Source organism: Cornus florida, unplaced genomic scaffold (assembly GCF_030987335.1).
Source record: "Cornus florida cultivar Cherokee Brave unplaced genomic scaffold, ASM3098733v1 CherokeeBrave_3.0.0_Hap2_Chr10, whole genome shotgun sequence".
NCBI lineage: Eukaryota > Viridiplantae > Streptophyta > Magnoliopsida > Cornales > Cornaceae > Cornus > Cornus florida.
In genome coordinates, this window is record NW_026775580.1 from 21,207,242 (window position 1) to 21,229,708 (window position 22,467).

Sequence of the window (22,467 nt, forward strand, 5' to 3'; positions counted from 1 at the left end):
ACTGGATTTTAAAAATTGAACAAAAACTTAATAATTTGGAGAAAATCAGACTCGGATTGGAATTGAACTGATTGTAAATTTGATGATTTACCCTGTCCATAGTGAAGCAATCACCTAGAAATGACATTGATTTTGGTCTCAATCATAAGCCAATTATTCTATTATCAAAGTGATAGATAAGATGACTGCAGATTCTTATAGTAAGAACTTCAGAAGCAAAAAGTGGAAACATGCTCATCGAAAAAAGAAAAAAAGTGTCACATTACCAGCGACCATTGACTGCTTTAAGTCAGTGGCAGAAAACTAATGTGGTCGCCTCTTAATCAGGAGACATGTCAACGACTCTGCGAACGGTGGGGAAGAGAGGCACACTATACCTATATGGTGATAGTAACGCTATCCAAGGGGAATAAGCACAGGATTATTAGGAAGGTGGTAGTTGCTTGGACTGTTCCTGCTTTCACAATACAGTGGTAGCAACTCTCACTTTCCCTGCTCTTACTATCTCCCCTCGAGGGGGATTCAGGGGGATAAGATACCTTACTATCTGTTTTATATCTGTGTCCCTATTTTCTACGAGTGTAATCCTTTCTGTGGTTATGTTTATGTATCCTGCTGGCCTCTTAAAAGATACCTTAATAGGGAGGTAGCAAAGGTTATCTACACTATTGTTTTAAGGCTGTATAGACATCTTTAAGGGCTTCTTTTACTATGTTGCTAAAAGGTACATGTATCGGTGCTCTTAATACCCCTCCCCCTTCCTGAGTGAGGGCTTCCCGTTTGATTCGAGCAATAATACAAGAACAGATAAAAAAAACTAAAACAAAAAATAATTAAAAAAAAAAAAAAAGTAATATAGATTTATTTAACAAAAATGTGACAAAAAATCCCACAGTACCAATTTCCACATATACAGCATCCTTGTATGAAGATGGCATGCCATACTATCTTATGCAATAAATTTAGCCAAATAGGCCTCAGGCAAATTAACAAAGCAAGGAAAGATAGGTCCGTTGTTACCTTCTTATTAATATGTTGCACAAGAGTACTACCCTGTCACTGGGTAAAAGGGAGGAAAGAACACCAGCAGCAACACTGGTGATTTTTTTCCTCATCTGCTCAAGTGTGATCCCGTTCTCACCAACCACACGACCAGTCAAGCTTGGTTTGTATTCTTTACACTCCAAGACAGATTTCAACATCGACATACATTGAATGAGGAATAGCTCAAATAACATTAGATCTGGTTCCGGATTTGTGATATTATTCAAACAGAAGTCTATGACAAGTGGAAGGATACACTTGTCACTGAAGGAATAAGGATGTCTGTGCTGAATTGCGACCAAAATTTTCATCAATTTGGTACAAGCCCTCTTTAAGAAGTCCCAGAATTGAGGATACTGATCCTGGGAAGATGAATCTGCAGTTAAAGTCGCGAGATCAGCATAATTATAATTCATCAAGAAAATAAAGTAAAGCGGTAACATTCTTCATATGATTGAAAGTTGCACGTGAATTTTGGATTACGATGTGCTAAGTCACATTGGTATGTTATATTGGTATGTTATATTTCAGATTACGATGTGCAAAAAAAATTTCATAATATGATGTCTACTGAGATGTCAGCATTAGATAATTATATTGTATAAAAGAAATTCGTTTTCAATAGGATTTCTCTTTGAGGCATTAGGGTTTGCACGTGCTAGGCTTTGCAGGTCATGAGGAAGACAGTTGCACCACCATGGATTGGGGGAGGGGGGGTTTACACTTCCTCCCAACTTCCAACTGGGGCTGCTTCTTTCCAGCAGAAGTCTCCCCCACATATCTCTTAGCGGGAGCCTGTTTGAAAATTCCACCAAATCATCTTTTATTAACTTAGAATATCACTATGACTAGCGAGATTCAAAGGTGTCCATCACAGCAGGGGCTGCTGGATTCTTAAGTGAATTAGGCGGTCGCCTAAGGCTACGTTTGGGGAAAGGCCCCCCAATTCTTCTTTTTTTTTTTTTTCCCCTCCAAATAACCCTTTTTTTTTAAACGCACGTCTCATTATAGGTTTTTTTGTTTTAATATACACTCTCTCCAATTTTTATGTGGATCATTTTAAACAAATCTAATGCAATAATATATTGAACTACATTTTTTCCTTGTTCATATAGAATCTTTTTACTTAAAAACTAGAGTCATGAATCTACGAACTTATTTGATCTGAAAGCATGAATTCTCGAATTTAGCTTTGTTTTAAGACACGGGAAAAAAAAAAAAAAAAAAAGGAGGTTACAATCACCAAAAAATGTAGTAGTGTGATATGATTCAATGTCCTGGTGCTTGATTGTTTTGAGTGGGTGTGGTGTGTGATTTGTGTTAGTTTAGTTGTCTGTATGGTGGTGTGGCTGTTATGCATTAGTGTTTATCATTATGTTTTAGTGTATGCAATGTTTGGCCAGGCAGGAGTGAGAGCTGTTTTGTTCAAGTGTGCGCAAATATGTTGGAGTGAAAAAAAAAATAATAATAAAAAATGTGTACTAGTGTAATAAAGTGTCTACGATGTGTGTGTAAGTAATTGGAGTTGGAACTCTTTGGAGTCAAAGAAACTCGATGTTGTGGTGGTAATGGTGAAATTATCCAAATTAAAAAAAAAAAGGGAAAAATATCTGTAAAGGAAATAAAGAAGGTTGTGGCGCTGGAGGCGGAGGCCTCGATTATAGTTTTCGCCTTAGGCCTCTAATTGTATCGAGCTGGCCCAACCTGGCGCTTGATGGTTTTGAATGGGTGTGATGTATAATTTGTCTTGAATGGGTGTCATGTATTATTTGTGTTAGTTTAATGGATTAATGCAGAAAACACCCTTGTGGTATGCATATTGTTTGTATTACACCCCTCCCTGTCTAAAACCACCCCCCTACTAAAGATTTTGTTCGGTTAGGTCCTTTCCGTCCATCTCCCGTTACTGGAGCTATGAAATGACTAAATTACCCTTGGTATGAAAAAATAAAAATAAAAAAAATAAAAAATTGCTTACATAAATAAAACGTCATGTTTAAGGTTTCTCACTCCACAGCTCTCTGTGTTTTTCTGTCTCCACGTCTCTCTTCTCTTTCTGTATTTTCTTCCTTTTTTTAATTACAATTCCATTTAGGGAAAAAAAAATGTCAGCATTAACAACCTTAAAAATGAAGAGGTACAGCGATTGATGGGTTTGGATCAATCAGGATGACTCTAATGGGGATTAAAAGTACTATCCCACCATGTGGTTCACCTTTAAGGTAGAACAGTGCTTCTGAAAGCCTAATACTTTTTTACTTATCAAAAAAAAAAAAAAAAAAAAACATGTGCTTCTGAAAGCACGCGGGGTAGAACCACACTATCAAAAAACATGAGGGAAGTTTTGGAGCTGCTTGGATATGACATGACAGTGTAAATCATGAAGATAGGAAGCCTAATTTTAGTCAATGCAATAGAGTTGTGTCCTCAAGTATGATAGCTAATCTAAAATTTACCAATGTTCTGTAGCACCAACGCAAAATACTGGAATTTAGACCCTTCCACCCATCCCAAAAGCAACTTGGATTGGTGGTTTAATGAGCTTTCTCTTGTCGAAGGACACACATGAGGTCTCATTTCAGTTGGCTGTCCAGTGGATCTCAAAAGTGGCACAATTCATGGCATTACTTTCACTGGAACTGACAAAACTTGGTTTTTTTTAGATGCAAACATGTTCAATAACCAATAAAAATGAAATTCTTTTCTACTTTTTGAATTATTAAATAGAAAATCATATAATAACAAAATAACATGGAAATACGCATTCGTGGTTGGTGACTCAAAGTCTCAAACAGCAAGAAATAAACTGCAGAAAATTTTAAAAAGAAATGCAAAAATAAATCCTGAATGGCTCGGAAGATATATTGCAACTGTGCAGACCTTACAACACTTGGAAATGAAAACAAGATAGAAGTCTCACAGTATTGAAGAAGTGACTGAATAGCATTCAACAGCATAGGAGAGACCTCCTTGACTAGATGAACCTCCTAGAAATAGAAACAAAAAAATGAGGTGCTATCAAATACAAAACCTAAGTAAGAACAAAAGATAAAACTAAATAGTTACCTTTAATGATTTCGCGTCACTTGGAAACCCAGAAATTATCAGTTGCTGTATTATCTTTGAACATAAAAACCATCTCTCACATGTCAAATAAAGATCATCATGATGTGGCCCTGAAGCATTTGAACTGAAGTTCCGAGTAAGTGCAGAGAAACCATGTAGTATAGTTTGCACATCCCTCTGCCAAAGGTGCCAGCTGTAATCGAACAAATGGGATGATATCTGTCAAAAGAAAATTTATGAAAGAAATATGGTAAGAAATAATACTAAAACCAGATCTGATCCTCTATAATATAATAGAAGCACAAGTTACCAAAGGGTATATCCCAATTGAGAGGGCAAAGGCAGAAAAAGGCAATAATGCAGAACAGAAGAACTTCAATAAGAAATTGAAGTACACTGACCGTAAAGATAAACTGTATATAGCCAAAGTTATGTATGGCCAGCTTCAACATCTTATGAGGGCATTCAGATCTCAATAGTGTGCAAGACACACTGCAGGCCTTCTTTTAATCAAGGGACATATATGAAGATTTTTGGAGATCCCTGTTGTAAGGAAGCTTATTGAAATTGGGACAATCATGACTCCCCTACCCCAAAAGGGAAAGATCCTTCCCTTTTGGTCTGGTTGTGGGCGAGGAGGGATTTGAACCCCCAACACAGTGGTTTGTAGCCACGTGCTCATATATTTGATCAATAGCTGATATTTCGAATCATATTGAGGACCATAAATTTTTACAAATGAGAAAGTTATAGTAATATTTGCAAATTTTTAAATGAGAGTTGGGCTGGTAAACGGATTCAAATATCAACAACAACAAAGTTCAAGGATGAACATCTAGCGAAAAACTGGATCTAGGGTAACTTAGATGGTTTTGTGGGATTAGAATAACATAATTGGGGTTGTATCGCATTTCATTATAGTTGATTTGATCTGTCAGACCCAGGATATCATAGTTTTTCACCTATGGGGGAAATATAAATCCTTGAGTTCTCTCTGTGATTGCTTTAACTTTTTATAATTATCACTATTTATGTTTAATGCTTTCAGATAAACGAATTATAATCTAAATCATGTACCACTAGGTTCACTACCACAGGTCATTTTCACCAAATTTTAAAATTACCAGAATTCATTTTATCTCTATAAAACAAGAAAACGTAAATGAAATTCTACCAGTAATAAAAAAATTATGTGTATATATATAATTAAAGTAAAATAAAACTCAACTAACCCAAAATTGAGTACACAAGGTCCAAATCTTTAACTGGCATAACTGCACATTTTCTTCTTAGAATGCTTTGTATAACTCTCTCCGTCACATTCAAGAAAACTCGACTTTGAGTTTTGAAGTGTTGAAATATGAAAAGTCACAAGCTTTGACCTCGTATTCTTGGTGGAATAAAATTTAAAGTTGATTTCACATCAATTTTCCTTTTGGAAAGGAGCTTTTTTTCCCATGACACCATCCAATCTATCTGGGCTAATGAAATTAATAGTCAAGACAACTGCAAATCATGCACTTCCTTAGATCTGCCATGAATAAAAATAATCCAACCTCACATCATCTATTTCTTTGACTTCCTTGGCATTGATACGTTAATCATCCTTTTTCTTTGTGTTTTCTTAAAGTACGAGAATCACAGCCTCTGTTTTCCATAATATTAATCGAATTTTTTGTATTAGTAGCTTCAACAACAAGAGACTGTAGGGAGGGAAAAAAAATGTTTGCAGCCACTGATTGTGAGTTGTAGATTTACAACCTGTGTACTATTTGTAAGCTGATAATATATTACAATCATCAAATAAACAAAAGGTCCAAATTCTACTGCATGCAGAATTCATGATTTGCCCATTTTCTAGTAAGCTTGACTTACAATGTGTTAAATGGACGTTCCTCCTTTCACGTACCCATGTCAACGCGACACAAGATGAGATATTGAAGCAAAGAGAGAGAGAACAAAGTCCTCTTACAACAGTTAGACTAGAATTACTCCACTCACCATTGGAAACTTGGAGCCTTGATTTCTAAAAGGAAATCAAGAAAAGCCTGAAGAGAAGTTCATAATCTGATAATATTTCAAAATTATATTGATTAAGACTTGTTATGAGATATCCCTTTCATAATATAACTCTGAGTGACTCATAAAATGACCTTTAGAATCCCCACTTGGCATTAATAACACTTTTACCACTTCCCTAAGCTAAGACTTGGTATTTCCAAACCTTAATCAATATTTTTCATAGAAACCACGATGAACTTTGAGTCTTGACTTCATTGCACAAAAAGAGACTTTTCAAGGCACCATTCTTTATTTGCATAATTTGTTCTCCTTGAAGAAAATCGCCCTCGAGTTTTTAGACATTTACCACTATCAATTAAAACCTAAATAAGGCCTTGCTTCCTTTCTTTCTTCTTTTTCTTAGTCGAAGACTTTCACCAACAAAGAACACCTTTTCATGAACTTCCCGAAAATCTTTTTTAAAATTTAGTAGATTTTCAAAGCTTGATTGCACACATCACGAAGCAAAACCTAAATTAATCTGATTTTTAAATTGGAACAACTCCTAGACATATGTCGCACCAAGAATTCATCCTAAATCGGGTGATGAATATGAAATTCATGATTTTTCAACTCCATGAACAAAGTAGCTCCATTTCTTTCTTTTTTTGGTAAGTAAAATTCATTAAAGGCACTCAAAAGGGGAGCGCTCCCAAGAACAAAAAGCCGCTACCAGCGACATTACATCTTTAAAGTATCAACAAAATCCAAAAGACTACCCAATGATACACAATTTCGCCTATTAACCCAAAAGAATAACAACGACAAAATACTAGATTTGAGAGACCAAATAGTAGCTCCATTTCCAACCAAATTATTCAAGTAAACTTCATCATATGTATTGTCTAATGCACCACTTAACAATTTAACATTGGAATCTTCAAATTTTCCACCTATTTGTTTGTCGACGAACATAAGCTCTGAAATTTAACAACTTGCAAATCAACTTGAGATAGTTTAATTTTTTCAAAGGTGCCCACTTTCTCACATCAAACTCAAATTGCACATTAAATAACGACTGGCTCAACTTCTGACACGTTGTTGGCTGCTTCTTTAGACATCCCCTCTTCTGCCTTCTTGTTTTCTTCATATTCCTCTTAATTGTTAAATTCTGGAAGACGGGAAGTTGAAAGTACCCCCAAGATCTCATCTTCTTCATCAAAAGTTGGGTTGGCATCATCATAATTCCCAAGATCTTCCTCCATCAAGAGTTGTTATTCTTTGAAATTTTGTCTCAAAATTGCTAGTCTAATGAGATTTCAATTTTGGGGTTATATTTTATTAGGTAATTTCTTATTAGATAAGTCTTGGGCTCCAAGGAATTGTAATCCTTGTCCAACGGAATCGAGTTCGGAACGTTATAAACAGAGACACAGGTTACGGAATGAAACTTATGAGATTAAGAGAGATATAGTCACATGAGAAAGTTGATGGATAGAGGAAGTTTATGTGTAGAGACCCGGATTCTTTTTCTTTTCCATAAAATATTTCGTTACGGGTCCGGTCATGATTTTTGCCTTAGGACTCTTGTGTTGGGCGTTCGGGATTGTTTCTTGTTGTCTTGAGATGTTCTGAATTCATTGGTTTAATAGTCAGGTTCTTTTATTTTTTTAACTCAGGCACATGGGACCGGATGACGGGCGTGTGGTCCCAGGCAGCCCGAGTGCTCAGAATTTGTCGAGAGCCTAAATGAAATTCATTAACGGCCTAGTTGTCATGCATAGGGTAGGAATGTTGCCTAGTGTAATTTTTTTTTTTTTTTTTTTTTTTAATAAGTAGAATGTTGCCTAGTGTAATTACAAGGAGTTGCTTTCCGCAAGGAGGAAAATTAATTGAAGTTGGGGTAACAAGGAATTAGGGCAAGAGAAGGAATATAAAAGGAGCTGGGCAAACGAGAGCTATAGAATCGGCTCCTCTTTCTCTCTATACTCTTTTTTTTGTTTTTTTGATAAGTAAAAATATATTAGAAAAACGTTCAAAAGGGGAACACGTCCCTAATACAAGAAGAAAAAAGGTCTAAGGACCAATAGAATCCAAGAAATTAAAGAAATCATCAATCGAGGAGCATGCATTTCCTCTTACATTATAGAACAAAGAACGAAGAATATGAATTTTTAAATTAGCTAAAGACGATTCTTTTCCTTCAAAGGATCTGTTATTCCTCTCACGCCACAAACACCGAACAATCTTCTAATAATCACGAGCTTGTTCTTTAACAGAACACCTTTTCCAAGCATTAGTCAATTGTGAGGAGGCTTAGGCATTACCCAAAAAATGCCAAACATGCAAAAAAATAAGTTGAGACACCAATATGTGTGGAGAAAACATCCCAGACCTTCCGAACAAAGAACGAAGAATATGCCAAACATTATAGAAAAAAGAACGAAGAATATGCCAAACATTATAGAACAAAGAACGAAGAATATGCCAAACATTATAGAACTTTGAATCTAATATGTGTGGAGAAAACATCCCAGCCCTTCCGAATGAATTTCCACACACCAACGCCTCCCGTAATAGTGACTGGAAGAGATGACCAACCCCCACTCTCCTCACCAAAACGACACGAGACAACTCTTCTCCACTGACGATGACGTTCCCTTCCAAATCTCCATAACCACTTTCCCAAGAGAGCACGATTAAAAGGAACGATTTTTCGAATGCCTAACCCGCCTAACCTCAACAGTTGGCAGACTTGATCCCAATTAACAAGATGTTACTTAAACTCCTCTCCCCTTCCACCCTAGAGAAAATCCCTCTGAATTTTTTCAATCCTTTTAGCAACAGAGCATGGAATTTAAAACAAAGATAAAAAAATAGGTAGGAAGGGATGAGAGGGTACTCTTAATGAGTGTGACTTTCCCCCCCTTAGATAGATACTGCTTTTTCCATCCTGCTAATCTTTTCTCATATCTATTAATCACTGGATCCCAAATCCCAACTCGTGTAGAAGAAACTCCCAAAGACAATCCTAAGTAAGGAAGAGGAAAAGTACCAACTCCACACCCTAGGACAGTAGCTAAGGAGGAAATATCTGGGACATCCCCCACTGCGACAAGCACACTCTTTCCGACATTAATCTTTAACCCAGAAACTGCTTGGAAGCAAGCAAGAATGCACCTCAGATATCTAAGTTGAGAAACTTCAGCATCACAAAATACCAAAGTATCATCCGCAAACAACAAATGGGAAATCTGCATCTGATGTTCAACATCTCTGCCAACTCTGAACCCCCTGATGTAACCCAAATCTTCCGTTTTTCTCATTAACCTGCTCAGACCTTCCATGACAATAAGGAAAAGAAAAGACAATAATGGATCTCCTTGTTGCAGACCACGCGAGCTAGCAAAAAGACCCGCAGGTAAACCATTCACAAGCACAGAAAACATAACTGACGAGATACAAGTTTCAATCCATTTTATCCACCTTTCACCAAACCCCATCCTCCGAAGCAGATACTGAACAAACTTCCAATTAATATGATCATAAGCTTTCTCAATATCAAGCTTACACAAAACACCAGGAACCCCACTTTTTAATCTAAAGTCAACACATTCCCCTGCAATAAGAACAGAATCCAAAATCTGCCTCCCACCAACAAAAGCATTCTGTGATTCTGAAATGAGACCATCCAAAACATTACTCATCCTGGAGACAAGAACCTTAGCAATAAGCTTATACAAACATCCAATTAAGCTTAATTGGCCGAAAGTCCTTAATATCAGAGGAACCGCCCTTCTTGGGAATGAAAGCAATAAAAGATGCGTTTAGAGATTTCTCAAATGTGCCATGAGAATAAAAATCCTGAAAGGTGCCCATCATCTTAGCTCGCACCACCTCCCAACTCTCCTTAAGAAACCGCATAGTAAGCCCATCTGGCCCTGGAGCTTTGTCCCTGTTACAACTAGAAAGTGTCTTAAGCACTTCCTCCTCCGTGAATGGAATCTCAATCCTATCACCATCCAACGCAAAAATAGAATTAAATGGAAGACCATCAAGAGTAGGTCTCCAATCCAAAGTCTCAGTGTAGAGTTGTTCATAAAAAGAAGCGATTCCCCCGCGCACCTCGTCCTCCCTCCACAATTCAGAATCATTGACTCGGATACGCCCGATGTGATTACATCTTCTGTGAGCATTGGCAAGTCTATGAAAGAATTTGTATTACGAGCCCCATCTTTTAATCACAAAGCCCGAGACTTCTGGTGCCACGAAATCTCCTCCATAAGAGCAATCTCAGCAAAAACCGCTTGGCAAGAGGCTCTTTTAGATCGTAATGATTCCCCACTCTGTCCCACCTCATCAAGACGATCGAGCTCAGCAATATCAGCAAGAACTCTATTCTTCTTCCATTCAAGATTCCCAAACACTTCTTTATTCCACCTCTTTGACTCAGTTTTAAGAAATTAAAACTTTCTAGCTAACACATAACTAGCAGATCTTGTGAAATTCGCTTTCTCCCACCAAAACTGAACCTTCCCTTGAAAGTCCTCAGATCTAAGCCACGTGTTTTAAAAGCAGAAAGGAGTGCGTCTAGAACTCAAGCCACCACAATCAAGAACTAAAGGCACATGATTAGATGTGACTCTAACCAACACAGCCTAAGAGACATCCGGGAAATGCTCTTCCCACGCCCTAGAAATAAGAAATCTATCCAACCGGGAAAAAGTAACCGGTTCCCTACCATTAGACCAAGTAAAGGCCGGTCCTTCCAATGGTAGGTCAATAAGGAAATTACTGTCAATGAATTCTGAAAACATGGTCATTTCTGAAGACCACCTGCCCCCTGTGGACCTCTCAAATGGGGACCTAACATAATTAAAGTCCCCACCAAAACACCAAGGCAATGACCATAAATCCTTAACATAGCAAAGCTCTTCCCACAGGACTGGTTTATCACTATCAGTAACAGGCCATAAACACCTAAAAACACCCACCTGAAATTGTCTTCCTCCATCTGAAACAGACAAGACACAGAGAAAATACCCTTCCAACAATTCAAACTTGACAACCACCTTCGATCCCACATGAGAAGAATACCACCTGAAGTGCCTGTGCGTTTAGCCCTTCCCATTCCACAAACCTACCTCCCCAAAGACTCCTGACAATCTCAACAGTGATAGCAGCCATCTTAGTTTCCTGTAAACAAACGACATGAGCACTCCACTTCCTCAAAGCTACCTTGACAACTCTTCTTCTTTTCGGATCATTAAGACCACGAACATTCCATGTTATAAGTCGTAGCTTCACGTAGAACCAAAAACGATCAATTCTCCTCCTCCCCGTTTACCACTTCCGGTTCTTCCCCTTTCTTTGGTCGTCCCATTCTTGCCGTCATAATTAACACAAGAAATCAGATTCTTCACTTCCTATTTGCCTTTCCAATGTGAATTTCTGACTTTGACTTCTTTTGTGCCACGATTTGGTTCAGTACTACCATTTCCTGCAACAATTTCGTGAAGAATAGACAAGGTTTGTTCCTCATAACCTTCTACAGAGACACCCAAAGCTTCACTTACTGCTCCAATATTCTCAATAACCCATTCCATACCCAGATCACTGGCCATCTCCAAACAATCTGGTTGCACGACTGCCAGAGGTTCCATTAAATCCACTTCAGATTGATCAAAGTCCATCCCGGAAAAAGAATCATTAGAATAGTGCTGCTGAGAAGGAACATCAACCACTCCTAACTGCATATTCCCCTCTGTTTCCAAAGCATCAACTTCTACGGGTGGAGTTGACAAAATCACCTCATTCTCAGATGATTGACTGTTCAAACCTTCAACTGAAGCAAAGAGCCGAAGCTCTTTAAGCAGAGCTACAGCTGAATCATTATTCAATTTGAAATGCAGATCTTTCCCAATGCAAACTGTCACTCCATTGAAAGAACCCAAACTCCCAGTTGTGACTTTTGAGACATCCAACTCTGACCCAACACACCATGAACTCGAAGACCCAATAAGACTCCTTTGTTGATTCAAAACATCCTCTACAACATTCCTATTACTTACCACTCCACCCGAAGAAGAAGAAGTAGAAGTAGAGAAAGCATTTAGAGAATGATCAGAACTCCAACTTGGAGAAGAAGTGTGAGATCGTGCAACCCATTTTTGTTTTTCAGTCCGAGTCCACCGAGGTCCATGGCGACCGACGTCCATCATCCTCCGCTCGGGTTTCAACAAATGGGTTGAAGGCTTAACAAGGGCTTGTGTTTCTTTAAATAGCTTAGGGCCAGGTTTGGTGTTTGGGAAAGAGATAAATAAAGAATTAGGCCCTTTTTGCACCGTTCTATTAGGCCCAGATCTAATAGGCCCAACCTAAAGCTGCCCACTTTGGCCAAATCTAAGTGGCCCTTTCTGTACCCGTCGAAAAGGCCTAGAACCCAAATTCGCTCTGTTGGGTTTAGGCTGAATGAGCCCAAGATTAAAACCAGGCCCAGTACTCCTGGCCTGTCTTGACATCTTCTGGCCCAACACACCGCCATCCTCAGCCCAAAAAGACGAATCCTCCCCAACCTTATCATCAAGAGATTAGGATAAGGCCGAATCTGAAGGGGCATCCCGTTGATCTCCACGTGTACTCTTACGCTGCTCATCAACAACGTGTTTGGCAGGCGCGTGAAGATCACTTCGTCGTCTACCTCCAATAAACTTCACTGCTTGCTGAATTTCGCGATCCTTCAGCCAATGCTGAATTTCGAGAACCCCTTCTTTTCCTTTACTAAGAATCTCATTCCATTTCTCTTCCGACATAAGATAAGATTCGTCACTTCCTTCGAGACTCTCCGTTGAAGGAACAAACTCCGGCAAAATTTCTTCCCAAATCGCGACCTTGTAACAAAAGGTGTCGTCGTTAATAAACACGAACTTCGGACAATCACGACCGGATCGCACTGTTATCCGAATGCTTTCGGCATCCCTAATCTCATCCACATCAGATCTCACGTATCCACCACAAAGCTGCCCCACTTCGACGAACAGAGCATGACACCAGAGATGCAATGGAAGGCCAAACAGCCTGATCTACTTGAAACCTTGATCACTGAGAACGCCACAACACCCAACACGAAAGGACCACACGTCGATCCTCAAAGTTACAGAACCCCACTGTCGTCGCCCTTCTTTCAGCACACGTTTGGCCTCTGCCTGAGAAGGAAACCGGAAAAGAAGTAGTGAGTCGGATAACGGTGTTACCCCTAATCCACAAGTCGTATTCCAAGCCCGCGCTGCCCATTCTTTCACACAATCACAGCTCCCCACTTCCTTATCAAATCTTCCGACCAAACAAGAGGAGAGAACAAACTTCCTTCCTCCAACGGACTCCCCGTCAATGTACAACGACGGTCCTCGGTGAGGAACTGCCAACTTCACTTCCCCACCAAGCGAGATTCTTGGTAATCTTGCAATTTCCATAAAGGATTTCATCCCAACCTAACAAAACACAAACCGCCCCACAAGTCACCCCTACTGTGGTGAAATCGCACATAGTGACGTCATACTATTGCCAAGAATTTAAAAAATTATTTAAATAAAAAACTCCTAGATCTACTTTCTCTTCAAAAACTCCTAGATCTACTTTCTCTCTCTAGAATGGACCCACATCGAGGCCGAATTTGAAGAAGGTGCAAGAGAGAAAGTTGTTCACCACGAGATTCTCATCACGATTATGGTTTTGGATTTCGGATTTGGACATTTTCATTTCGGTGGAGGTTTGCGTTTTCTCCATTCGAGGTAGGGGTGTGTTAAGCTTTTTACCCTATTGTTCTTATAGTCCTATATATGTATGTTGTTGTGTCAAGTATGCTATAAATGCGATTTCTATATGCTACACGCGATGGAGTCCATGTTTTATATGATCACTATATGCTCCACACGAGGGGTTGTGGGTTCTAAATTAATTTGCTATGCTAAATGATGAGTTTCATGTTCTTAATGGGTTTGATGTTCATCCATTCTTTCTCTCTCTCATCTTTTCAAAACGAAATGGGACCTTTTCGGGAGACTTTCAACTCGTGTTTCACAATAAGTTCCAAGCATCACGAAATTATTTTATTAATGTAAATACACATGAATGGGACTTGTTAAATTACCCTTTTCCTTCATTTATTCCTTCATATTTTCTTGTATTGGCATGTTGCGGCTATGTGAAGCAACTTCCAAGTTTCCCTCTATTATGAGACCTTGAAGCATCTTATTGAGCTTCAAACGAGTAAGAATCGACTTTCATTTCGAGTAGTTAGGCTTGTGGCCTCGTTAACCCTAGGGGTTAACGGTGTTGTGTCAGCTTCCGCATTGTGTTGTCAGATCCGAATTCGGATTTGATTCTCTTTCCTTCCTTCACATATACTTGTAAGGACTTGATGAACCAAGTAGGGACTTTAACCATTCCTTTTCATTCTTAACCAAAGATATGCTTCTACATTATGATTCTAAAGCGAGGTTAACGTATGTGTGGTTGATGTCGTGATTGTGGCCCCGTTAACCAAGGGAGTTAACATGGGTATTGCTTCCGCATAGGGATTTCGGTTCCGGGTTGAGTTTTGTTTCATTTCTTTTCATCTTTCATCATGAACAAGGTCCTTGGGATTTAAGGCGTGACATTATGGGTTGATAGAGTAGGAAAAACACCAGTGACACTGTTGACGAGAGGATTGGCAGAGCATGTATGTGGTCTTAGTACTCTAGTGTTGTAATATCTCTACGAATCACAGTGATCTCTTATCATCTGTGGATGTAGGCCGGTTGTGGCTTCATTGGATCTTGTTGTTCGGGCGATTCCGCTGTCCCAACAAATTGGTATCAAAGCCGAAGGCAAAGGAGATCCAGAAAACACAGGTCTCACCAGATTATGCAATGGGCCTTAGTTGCAGGTGAACTCAATCAATCAGCTTGTTTGGTCATGGTGGTCAAAAAATCATGATTGTTGCATGGAATCGAGCTCGACTAAGAAGCACAGACATGAATACGACACAACGTGGATACGGCGGCACGTCAAATCCTAAAAAATTAGGAAACGGGCACGGCGGGGACACGGCAAATAAGAAATATTTTTTCTATATATATGATGTTGTACTTTAAGAAATTGTCAGTAATATTATTATTTACAATGTCATAAAAAAAATAATAATAAAAAATAAAATAAAAAAATAAGGATTAGGGTTTTGTTAGAAAAAAAATTAGGCCTTAGTTAAAAATAAAGGTAAGAATCCATAGAAGAGAAAAAAGTTTATAGGGAATAGAGGAAAAAGAGACAAGAAGAAATTTGTTGTGAAAGTAAAAAAAAGAAGTATTTAGGGTTTGTGAAGAACAAGAAAAAGAAAGAAAAGAGGAGGACGAAGAATAGAGAGAAAAGAGGACAACGAAGAATAGAGAGAAAAGAGATCATTCACCGGTAGCAAAGCTTGGTTGGTGGGACAACAAGAGACTCAAAGAGGATTGGGCAAGGGTTCGAACGTTTGAACTAAAATATAAGAATAAATATCTAGTTGTTTGAATATAAAATTGTTTTATGAAACAACCAGTTTTTAAGTAATTATCTAAATAAACAACTCCTAATATTTACACTTCAACTCAACATTGTTTCTAAAAAGTGGGACACACGTGTCGGACACATATCCATAGCGTGTCGGAAGCGTCTCCACGGTGTGTCTAGATATTCGAAAAAATATAAAATATTCGGACACGTATGTTGGCGTGTCTGGCGCGTGTCGATGTCCGACACGGATTCTTTGCCCTTTTAGGCGTGTCCATGCTTCCTAGGAGCTCGAGTAGTCAACGTGGAGCCTTGGAGGTTCAACTAATGAAGCAGCGTTCAGTGTGGACAATTAGAGTTTTGCAAGAGGATCGTGAAATTTTGGCATGCAATCCTAAGAGTAAGGAGGAACTGGCTCCTTGGGTGAAAGTCCCTGAATCAGACTGGAGAAGTGTAAGTTCCTAAATCAAGCTAAGACGCAAGAATGGTCCATGGCCCATGGGTGGAAGCTAAGTCACATAGACCAAGAGCGGAAGCGTCTTGAGAGCGCCTATATATTATATATTTTATGAATTTGTACTTATTTTATATGAAATATTATTATATAAATTTATTTTTAAAAAAAAAATTATTTTGCTATTTTTTAAGTTATAGTGTCCTAATGTATTTACAAATATATATAATATAGTGAGCTTTTAATATCAAAACAAATAGTGGCCTAATGGTTTGTTTTGCCACTTTCCCTATTAAAGGACCTGTTTCGAGTCTTGCATCATTCACTTTTATGCTTTACAACTCAATCGGCCATTGCACCACGTGGCTAGTCTCATATACATATGCATGATTGAAACACATGGCGGTAATGGACGAAATTAGTTTACATGATTGTGACACGTGGGAGCAAATGGATGAATTAGTTTGAATCCGCGAACTCAATGCGAACTCAAAAATTGAGTACGTGAATTCTGAAATTGGAATTTGCGGTTTCTTGCCGCATCCGTGCTAAATTCGTGAATGTGAGGATCGCCACCCTCCTACACAAATCGTGTGACTAAGGGTGGAAGTCCCAAAAGAGTGATTGATTTTGTGTGCAAGATGGAAGCTGCAAAAGAACTGCCATGATCAATGATGTGGGAAGCGATGATTAAGTTGATGGAATTTGAGCGAAGGTGGAGATTATTAGAAATTTTGTCTCAAATTCCTAGTCTAATTAGGTTTCTATTTCGGAGTTGTATTTTATTAGGCAATTTCGTGTTAGACAAGTCTTGGGCTCCAAGGAATTGTAATCCTTATCCAACAAGGAATTGAGTTTGGAATTTTATAAATTGGTAGCTTAGTTATGTGTTGAGACTTGTGAGATTAAGATATAGTCTCATGATAGAGTTGATAGACAGAGCTAGTTTATAGTTGGTAGAGTAGGAAAAACTGTGGCAAAAGGGCTGGCTCGTGAAGTGGTACATGGTGAAAAGGCATCTACATGATGTTGGTACTCTACTGTTGCAATATCTATACAAATCATAGTGGAATTTCTTTCCATCCGTGGATGGAGGCCCCTTGTGGCCGAACCACGTTATATTTTGTGTTTGTGTGTGATTGTTATGTTGGTTTTCATTGGATCTCATTGTTCGCTCATATCTGCTATCCCAACAGTTTTATCAATAATGTGACTATTTACAACCCTTGGGCACTTGGTAGACTTGTATCCAATCTTCGCATATGCAGGTAAGGAAGCAAGATAGCCACAAAAGAAGATTTTGAAAATCTGCAACATCAAATTTCTCACTACATTAGAACAATATGGAACCATTTCTCCTCTTAATCTAGACATTGGGAGACAAAGATGGCAGAAAACAAAGGCATGTGAAGCTGAGAATTGTATAAGATAGCCTATTGAAGGAAGATTTTAGTGACATATGCAGTCTGGATGTGCAAAATGGAGTGCTACCACATCAGTTAAACCATCAAAAAGCACATGGGCAGGAAAGGTGAAACTGAAAGAAGTTATATTATAAAGGGACAGCCCTCTCTGAGTTCTCTCTGTAAGAATGTAACAAGTTTTAATCAATATAATTTTGAAATATTTTCAGATTATTAACTTCTCTTCACGCTTTTCTCAGATTTCCATTTAGAAATTGAGGCTCGAACAGTGATTCTATAATGACTTCTACAATCCCCACACAGGATTAACACTTTTCCCACTTCCCTAAGCGAAGACTTGGTATTTCTGAACCTTAATTAATATTTTTTATTTAAAAAAGGACGAAATCTGCCTTCATTAAACAAAAAGAGACTTCTCAAGGCAACATTCTTTATTTACATCATATATGTGTCAAATGCACAAACCCAAATCAGACACCAAGATCCTTCGCATGGCATGACTAAAGAAGCAGAAGAAAAACGTCATATTTGTTAGCAGAGAAGAGTTTTTCCATTTATGAGATTGATGGGCCCATTTTCTTACCATATCCCATAAAATTGAAATAATAACTGAGTAAATTCTTAAAGAATAACAACATCAAACATTATACTATAATATAAAATATAAAGTATTCAATTGATGGTAACTATATGCCCGTATACAGCTTTTGGAAACATATCCCATATTCTGAGATTTTGGACTTGAGGATATCCGACACTAACCTGAAATACTTATGACATAGTCTACAACCAGGGAGGAGCCAGAAATTTGCATATTAAGCGTGACGAAAAAAAAAAAAAAAAAAAAAAAAAAAAAAAAAAAAAATGAAGAAAGATCCAACTAACAGTGCAGCAAGACAAGAAGCCAAAAAATAATAGTGTAGTAACAGCGCATTATTGTGTTTTCATGACTAGATTATCTTTTTCACCAATTTGTCAACGAAAACGTACAACAGAAAACGATTGTCAGACATGCCCTTAGTGTATAAAATTCCAGCAATAAATTTAAAGAATAAGTGAATAAAAGTAGAATAAGAAGAGAGAAAAGAAGGTTATTGTATATAAATCATACATGGAGTGCAAGAAAAAGAAAAATATGAGAGATTTCCTCTCTTTTGTAAAAAAAAATGAAGATAATTTTAGAGCCCCCACCCACCTCAACAAGGAAAAATGGAAAATTTAAAAACTTTTTTTGGGCAATAGGAACTGCCAAAATTATTCTCTACAGGTAAATCCATCCCATTAATATTGTAAAGTTGCAACAATTAATACAAATCATGCAAGTTGCAGGACTAGAGTAATCAAATCTTTTGTTTAATAAAAATAAGAAGGAAAAAAAACAAAAAAAAAAAAAAACAAAAACAAAAAAGTAAATAAAAATTTGATGTCGAAGCCTATACCTCAGCAAAGTTCTTTTGGTCAGAAGTAAGACGTTTAGTAGACAACTCCTTCAAGGTTCGGAAAAGAATCATAAAGATCCTGTGGGAAGTAAGAATATCTGCCGATTGAAGCTGTTGTGCTAAAACAGAAAAGAGTTCTGGCCTGAATATGGTCATGTTTGAGGGTCAGAACATATAACGTATATAACTAAAAGAACAATTAAGACATAATAGGGTGTAAAAAGTGAACCAGAAAACCATGTATGGCAAGAGACTAGGATGCTTAACAATTTTAGAACAACAATTGTTTACTATGTATGCTAAAGTCAGCCATGGAAACATGAAAAATGCTGTGAGAAGTTAACTCCTATAAATATAAACAATTCAAAATAAAAGACTATCAGAAAATTCTTTTGAAGAATATGTTATTAAATAAATTAAAATTAACCATGTACTGCTCCATGAGATCATATCCAGTAAATATATACTCAATCTGATCCTAGAAAACTAGAGTCAGTTACATGAGTCTTATTTTCTTTTCCATCAGGACTATATCTTCTGTCACATAATAGGCCATGAGATCTTTTCTTGCTACCATAAATCAAAATCCTTTTTGGCTTTCCTCCACTAAAACCATGTTATTCTCTCTACTAGATATAGTCATTAGTGTTTGATGCACTTGATTGATCATATGTCAACTTAGGTGAGGAAAATGTACCAGAAATAATATCATGCTACAGTTGTCAAGTTAAGTGCTTGGGAATGTTACTTATCACGAAAAAGAAAACCCTGCTTGAAAAGGCTAAGAAAATGCTAGCCTCGCACACCATCAACTAAAGTGTGAGACTTACAGTTGAAATATTCTATCCCATGATTATTAATTCAAATAACACAGGCATACTACTCAAAGGTGCCTTATAAATGCAAGTTCCATACAACTACTCCAAAATATTTTTTCAATGTTTCTTCCAATGAAATCTTAGATTGAGAAACTAAGAAAGAAAAGTTACCATTCTTTGGCATAATCAATACGAGCAATTTTTGAGATCAGCACAGCCAACGTAAGAGCAATCTGTTTTGATGTAAAAATAAATAAATAAATCAAAGAGTAAGAATTAGCAAAGGTAACTTCTAAACGGAAGTAGACTGCCGAACCATTTAACAGCATGAGAATCAAAAGCAGCGTTGACCTCAAAACAAACTGAGATAAAATTCTAATACACTTCACAAAAACTGTTTAGAAGCCCATGAATGCTTACAATATTATGATTGATACAAACACAGATGAAATCACTTCTGTCAACTTTATATAATTGAAAGGAAAGTTAAATAGTCAGTGAAAAAGAATAAGGTACCACCTGATAATTCTCTTCTCTCAAGTGTGACAACAGTTTTTGTCTCAAATATATTTTTTCTTCATTGCTTATGCCCCTGCATATCATAGTAAATTGCAGCTTAGAAAGCATAACAATTTCTCTCATGGCACTAGTACAAGTAAAAAGAATAGAGAATAAACAAAAATGAATATCACTATATAAAACAGAAAAAATAAAAAATTTATTGTAGCAGAACCCAACCCTGCTCCCCTGAGAAAGATAGCGGGATCACAATATTATAGGAGTTGTTATCTCCCTTTCGAGTATCTGAACAGCCCAAGAGCATACGTGTCTACCATTTATTTAGAACTTACTTCAATGAGGCTTTATGTTACTTTCTTATAGAGATTGAAAAATGATTTCTAATCAAGTACTTATATATTTCATTCACAAAATTGTTTCACAACTTTAGTAAAAATTAATCCTAACATGGTATTTGGCCAGGATGTATCATCCTTGATTGTACATTCACATCCCTCAACCCGCGATTACTTGGGTACATTGTTGCTAATCTACTACATATCTTTAGAGTACATGAGCTGAGTAATATGCAACCAATTAACTTCCTGATTGTATGTCTGTTCTGGTATATTATACCCATTTCGAGAGGATAAAAGTTACATCAACGAGTGTCCAAGTCAAAGCAATACCAATCTACATGATAAATGAGAAGAAACCTCCTTTTACTTTTTCCTGCACTGTGCGCCTTGAATCCAAGACACAGAATAACAAAAAGTAGTGCACAATTTATTTCCTTGTTATAAAACATCTAATCTATAAGAGGTGTGTGCTAGTCCAATAGCAACCCTGCTTTGCTACTTCAGCTGTTCAGCATGCAAAAACAACCACCCGAGTTATTCTGCCGACGAGTAATGAGGTTTGCAGTTAGTGTTACATTCTTATCACTTTACTGTCATATAGTACCAATTAAGAATAAGAAATTCAGGAATGAAGAACTCTAATTTGTTAGTAATAAGTTACAATACTGTAGAAAAATAAGTGGAAAGACACAAAATCATACCCTGAATCACGCCTGTTTCTCCAATACCGGTTAATGGTATTTTTGAAATAAACTGATGCCAACAAACGAACATCCACCTGACATGCCAAATCCTTTGCACTTATCACTTCCTGCGTCAAAAGGAACCTTCATCACACAAACTCCGTGAATACTTATACAGATATAGGTCTGTGAATACACACAACATAATTAACATCCATACAAACACCATTGAGTATGTATTTAATCAAAACCCTATAAATGAGGAAAACGGGGAGATTACCATGAGACAAGAGCAGAAACCTGGTTTGCTTTCCGACTGAGAGAGGGCGATTTCGGCCGGTTTGCGCACGTTCTCGTCCCCACTTAACGAATTGGTGAGCAAATTATACATTGCAGGTAGGTCGGAAGCTGAGAGAGCCATCGATGATAACAATCAATCACAGTATATGCTCCAGAGATGAATAATAATAGTGTTCGGAACCAGATCAGTGAAATTGAGAACTAGAGAGAAGATGGAAGATTTAGGGTTTTGGAAGATGAAGATTTTAGTGTGAGGCGTGTTTGATGACTGACTGTGTCAAATTATACTCTAAAGCGAGCCTTTGTACGATTCGCCAACGAAATTATTCTATTCCAGTCATTTTAGCTCTTCGCATTGCTGTCTGTGTGTATATGTATGTGTTGTATATGTATGTGTATATCCTAGAAGCAAAAACCCTCGACTTTTACAAGGGAAGACTCTCTCTCTCTTTGCTTCTCTCAGTTTCTCTCTCTACATTTGTGTTCTGCGTCCGTTTATACCCATGTCCTCCAAAAACAAGAAATGACCATTTTCATATTCTCGGTTTTACTAGCACAATTTTTCCAATAAACTGCACAGTACCTCCTAAATGAAACTTTTTTGAATTGACGGCTTGTAATTTTTTTATTTTTTTGTTTACCTGGACGGCTTGTAATTCGCATCTTAATATTTTTTAAAATATTTTTTTTTTATTTTTTGGCATTTGACTAGGAAAATTTTATTATTAAAACTTAACAAAATAATTTATTGATCAATTTTAGAAAAGTCATTTTACATGCCCAATGGATTCACCTTCAACTTTGACCTAAACATATGTCAAAAACCCAAAAAAAATAAAAGGTTAAATTG

General features: G+C 37.4%; 1 protein-coding gene across 1 annotated transcript in view; it reads right to left on the reverse strand.

The window, feature by feature from the left end:
• The window catches only part of LOC132279029 (uncharacterized), a 102,387-nt gene extending 80,267 nt beyond the window's left edge, over window positions 1-22,120 (reverse strand). Inside the window, exons 1-8 of the mRNA XM_059780943.1 lie at window positions 21,598-22,120; window positions 21,336-21,445; window positions 20,297-20,369; window positions 19,949-20,010; window positions 18,960-19,101; window positions 4,111-4,329; window positions 3,965-4,031; window positions 1,021-1,420 (exon numbers count right to left, since the gene is read on the reverse strand). Of these exons, the coding sequence (XP_059636926.1) occupies window positions 1,021-1,420; window positions 3,965-4,031; window positions 4,111-4,329; window positions 18,960-19,101; window positions 19,949-20,010; window positions 20,297-20,369; window positions 21,336-21,445; window positions 21,598-21,738 (1,214 nt within the window). The 5' untranslated portion in view covers window positions 21,739-22,120. The remainder of the gene's footprint in view (window positions 1-1,020; window positions 1,421-3,964; window positions 4,032-4,110; window positions 4,330-18,959; window positions 19,102-19,948; window positions 20,011-20,296; window positions 20,370-21,335; window positions 21,446-21,597) is intronic.
• Between the last annotated feature and the right edge of the window lie 347 nt (window positions 22,121-22,467).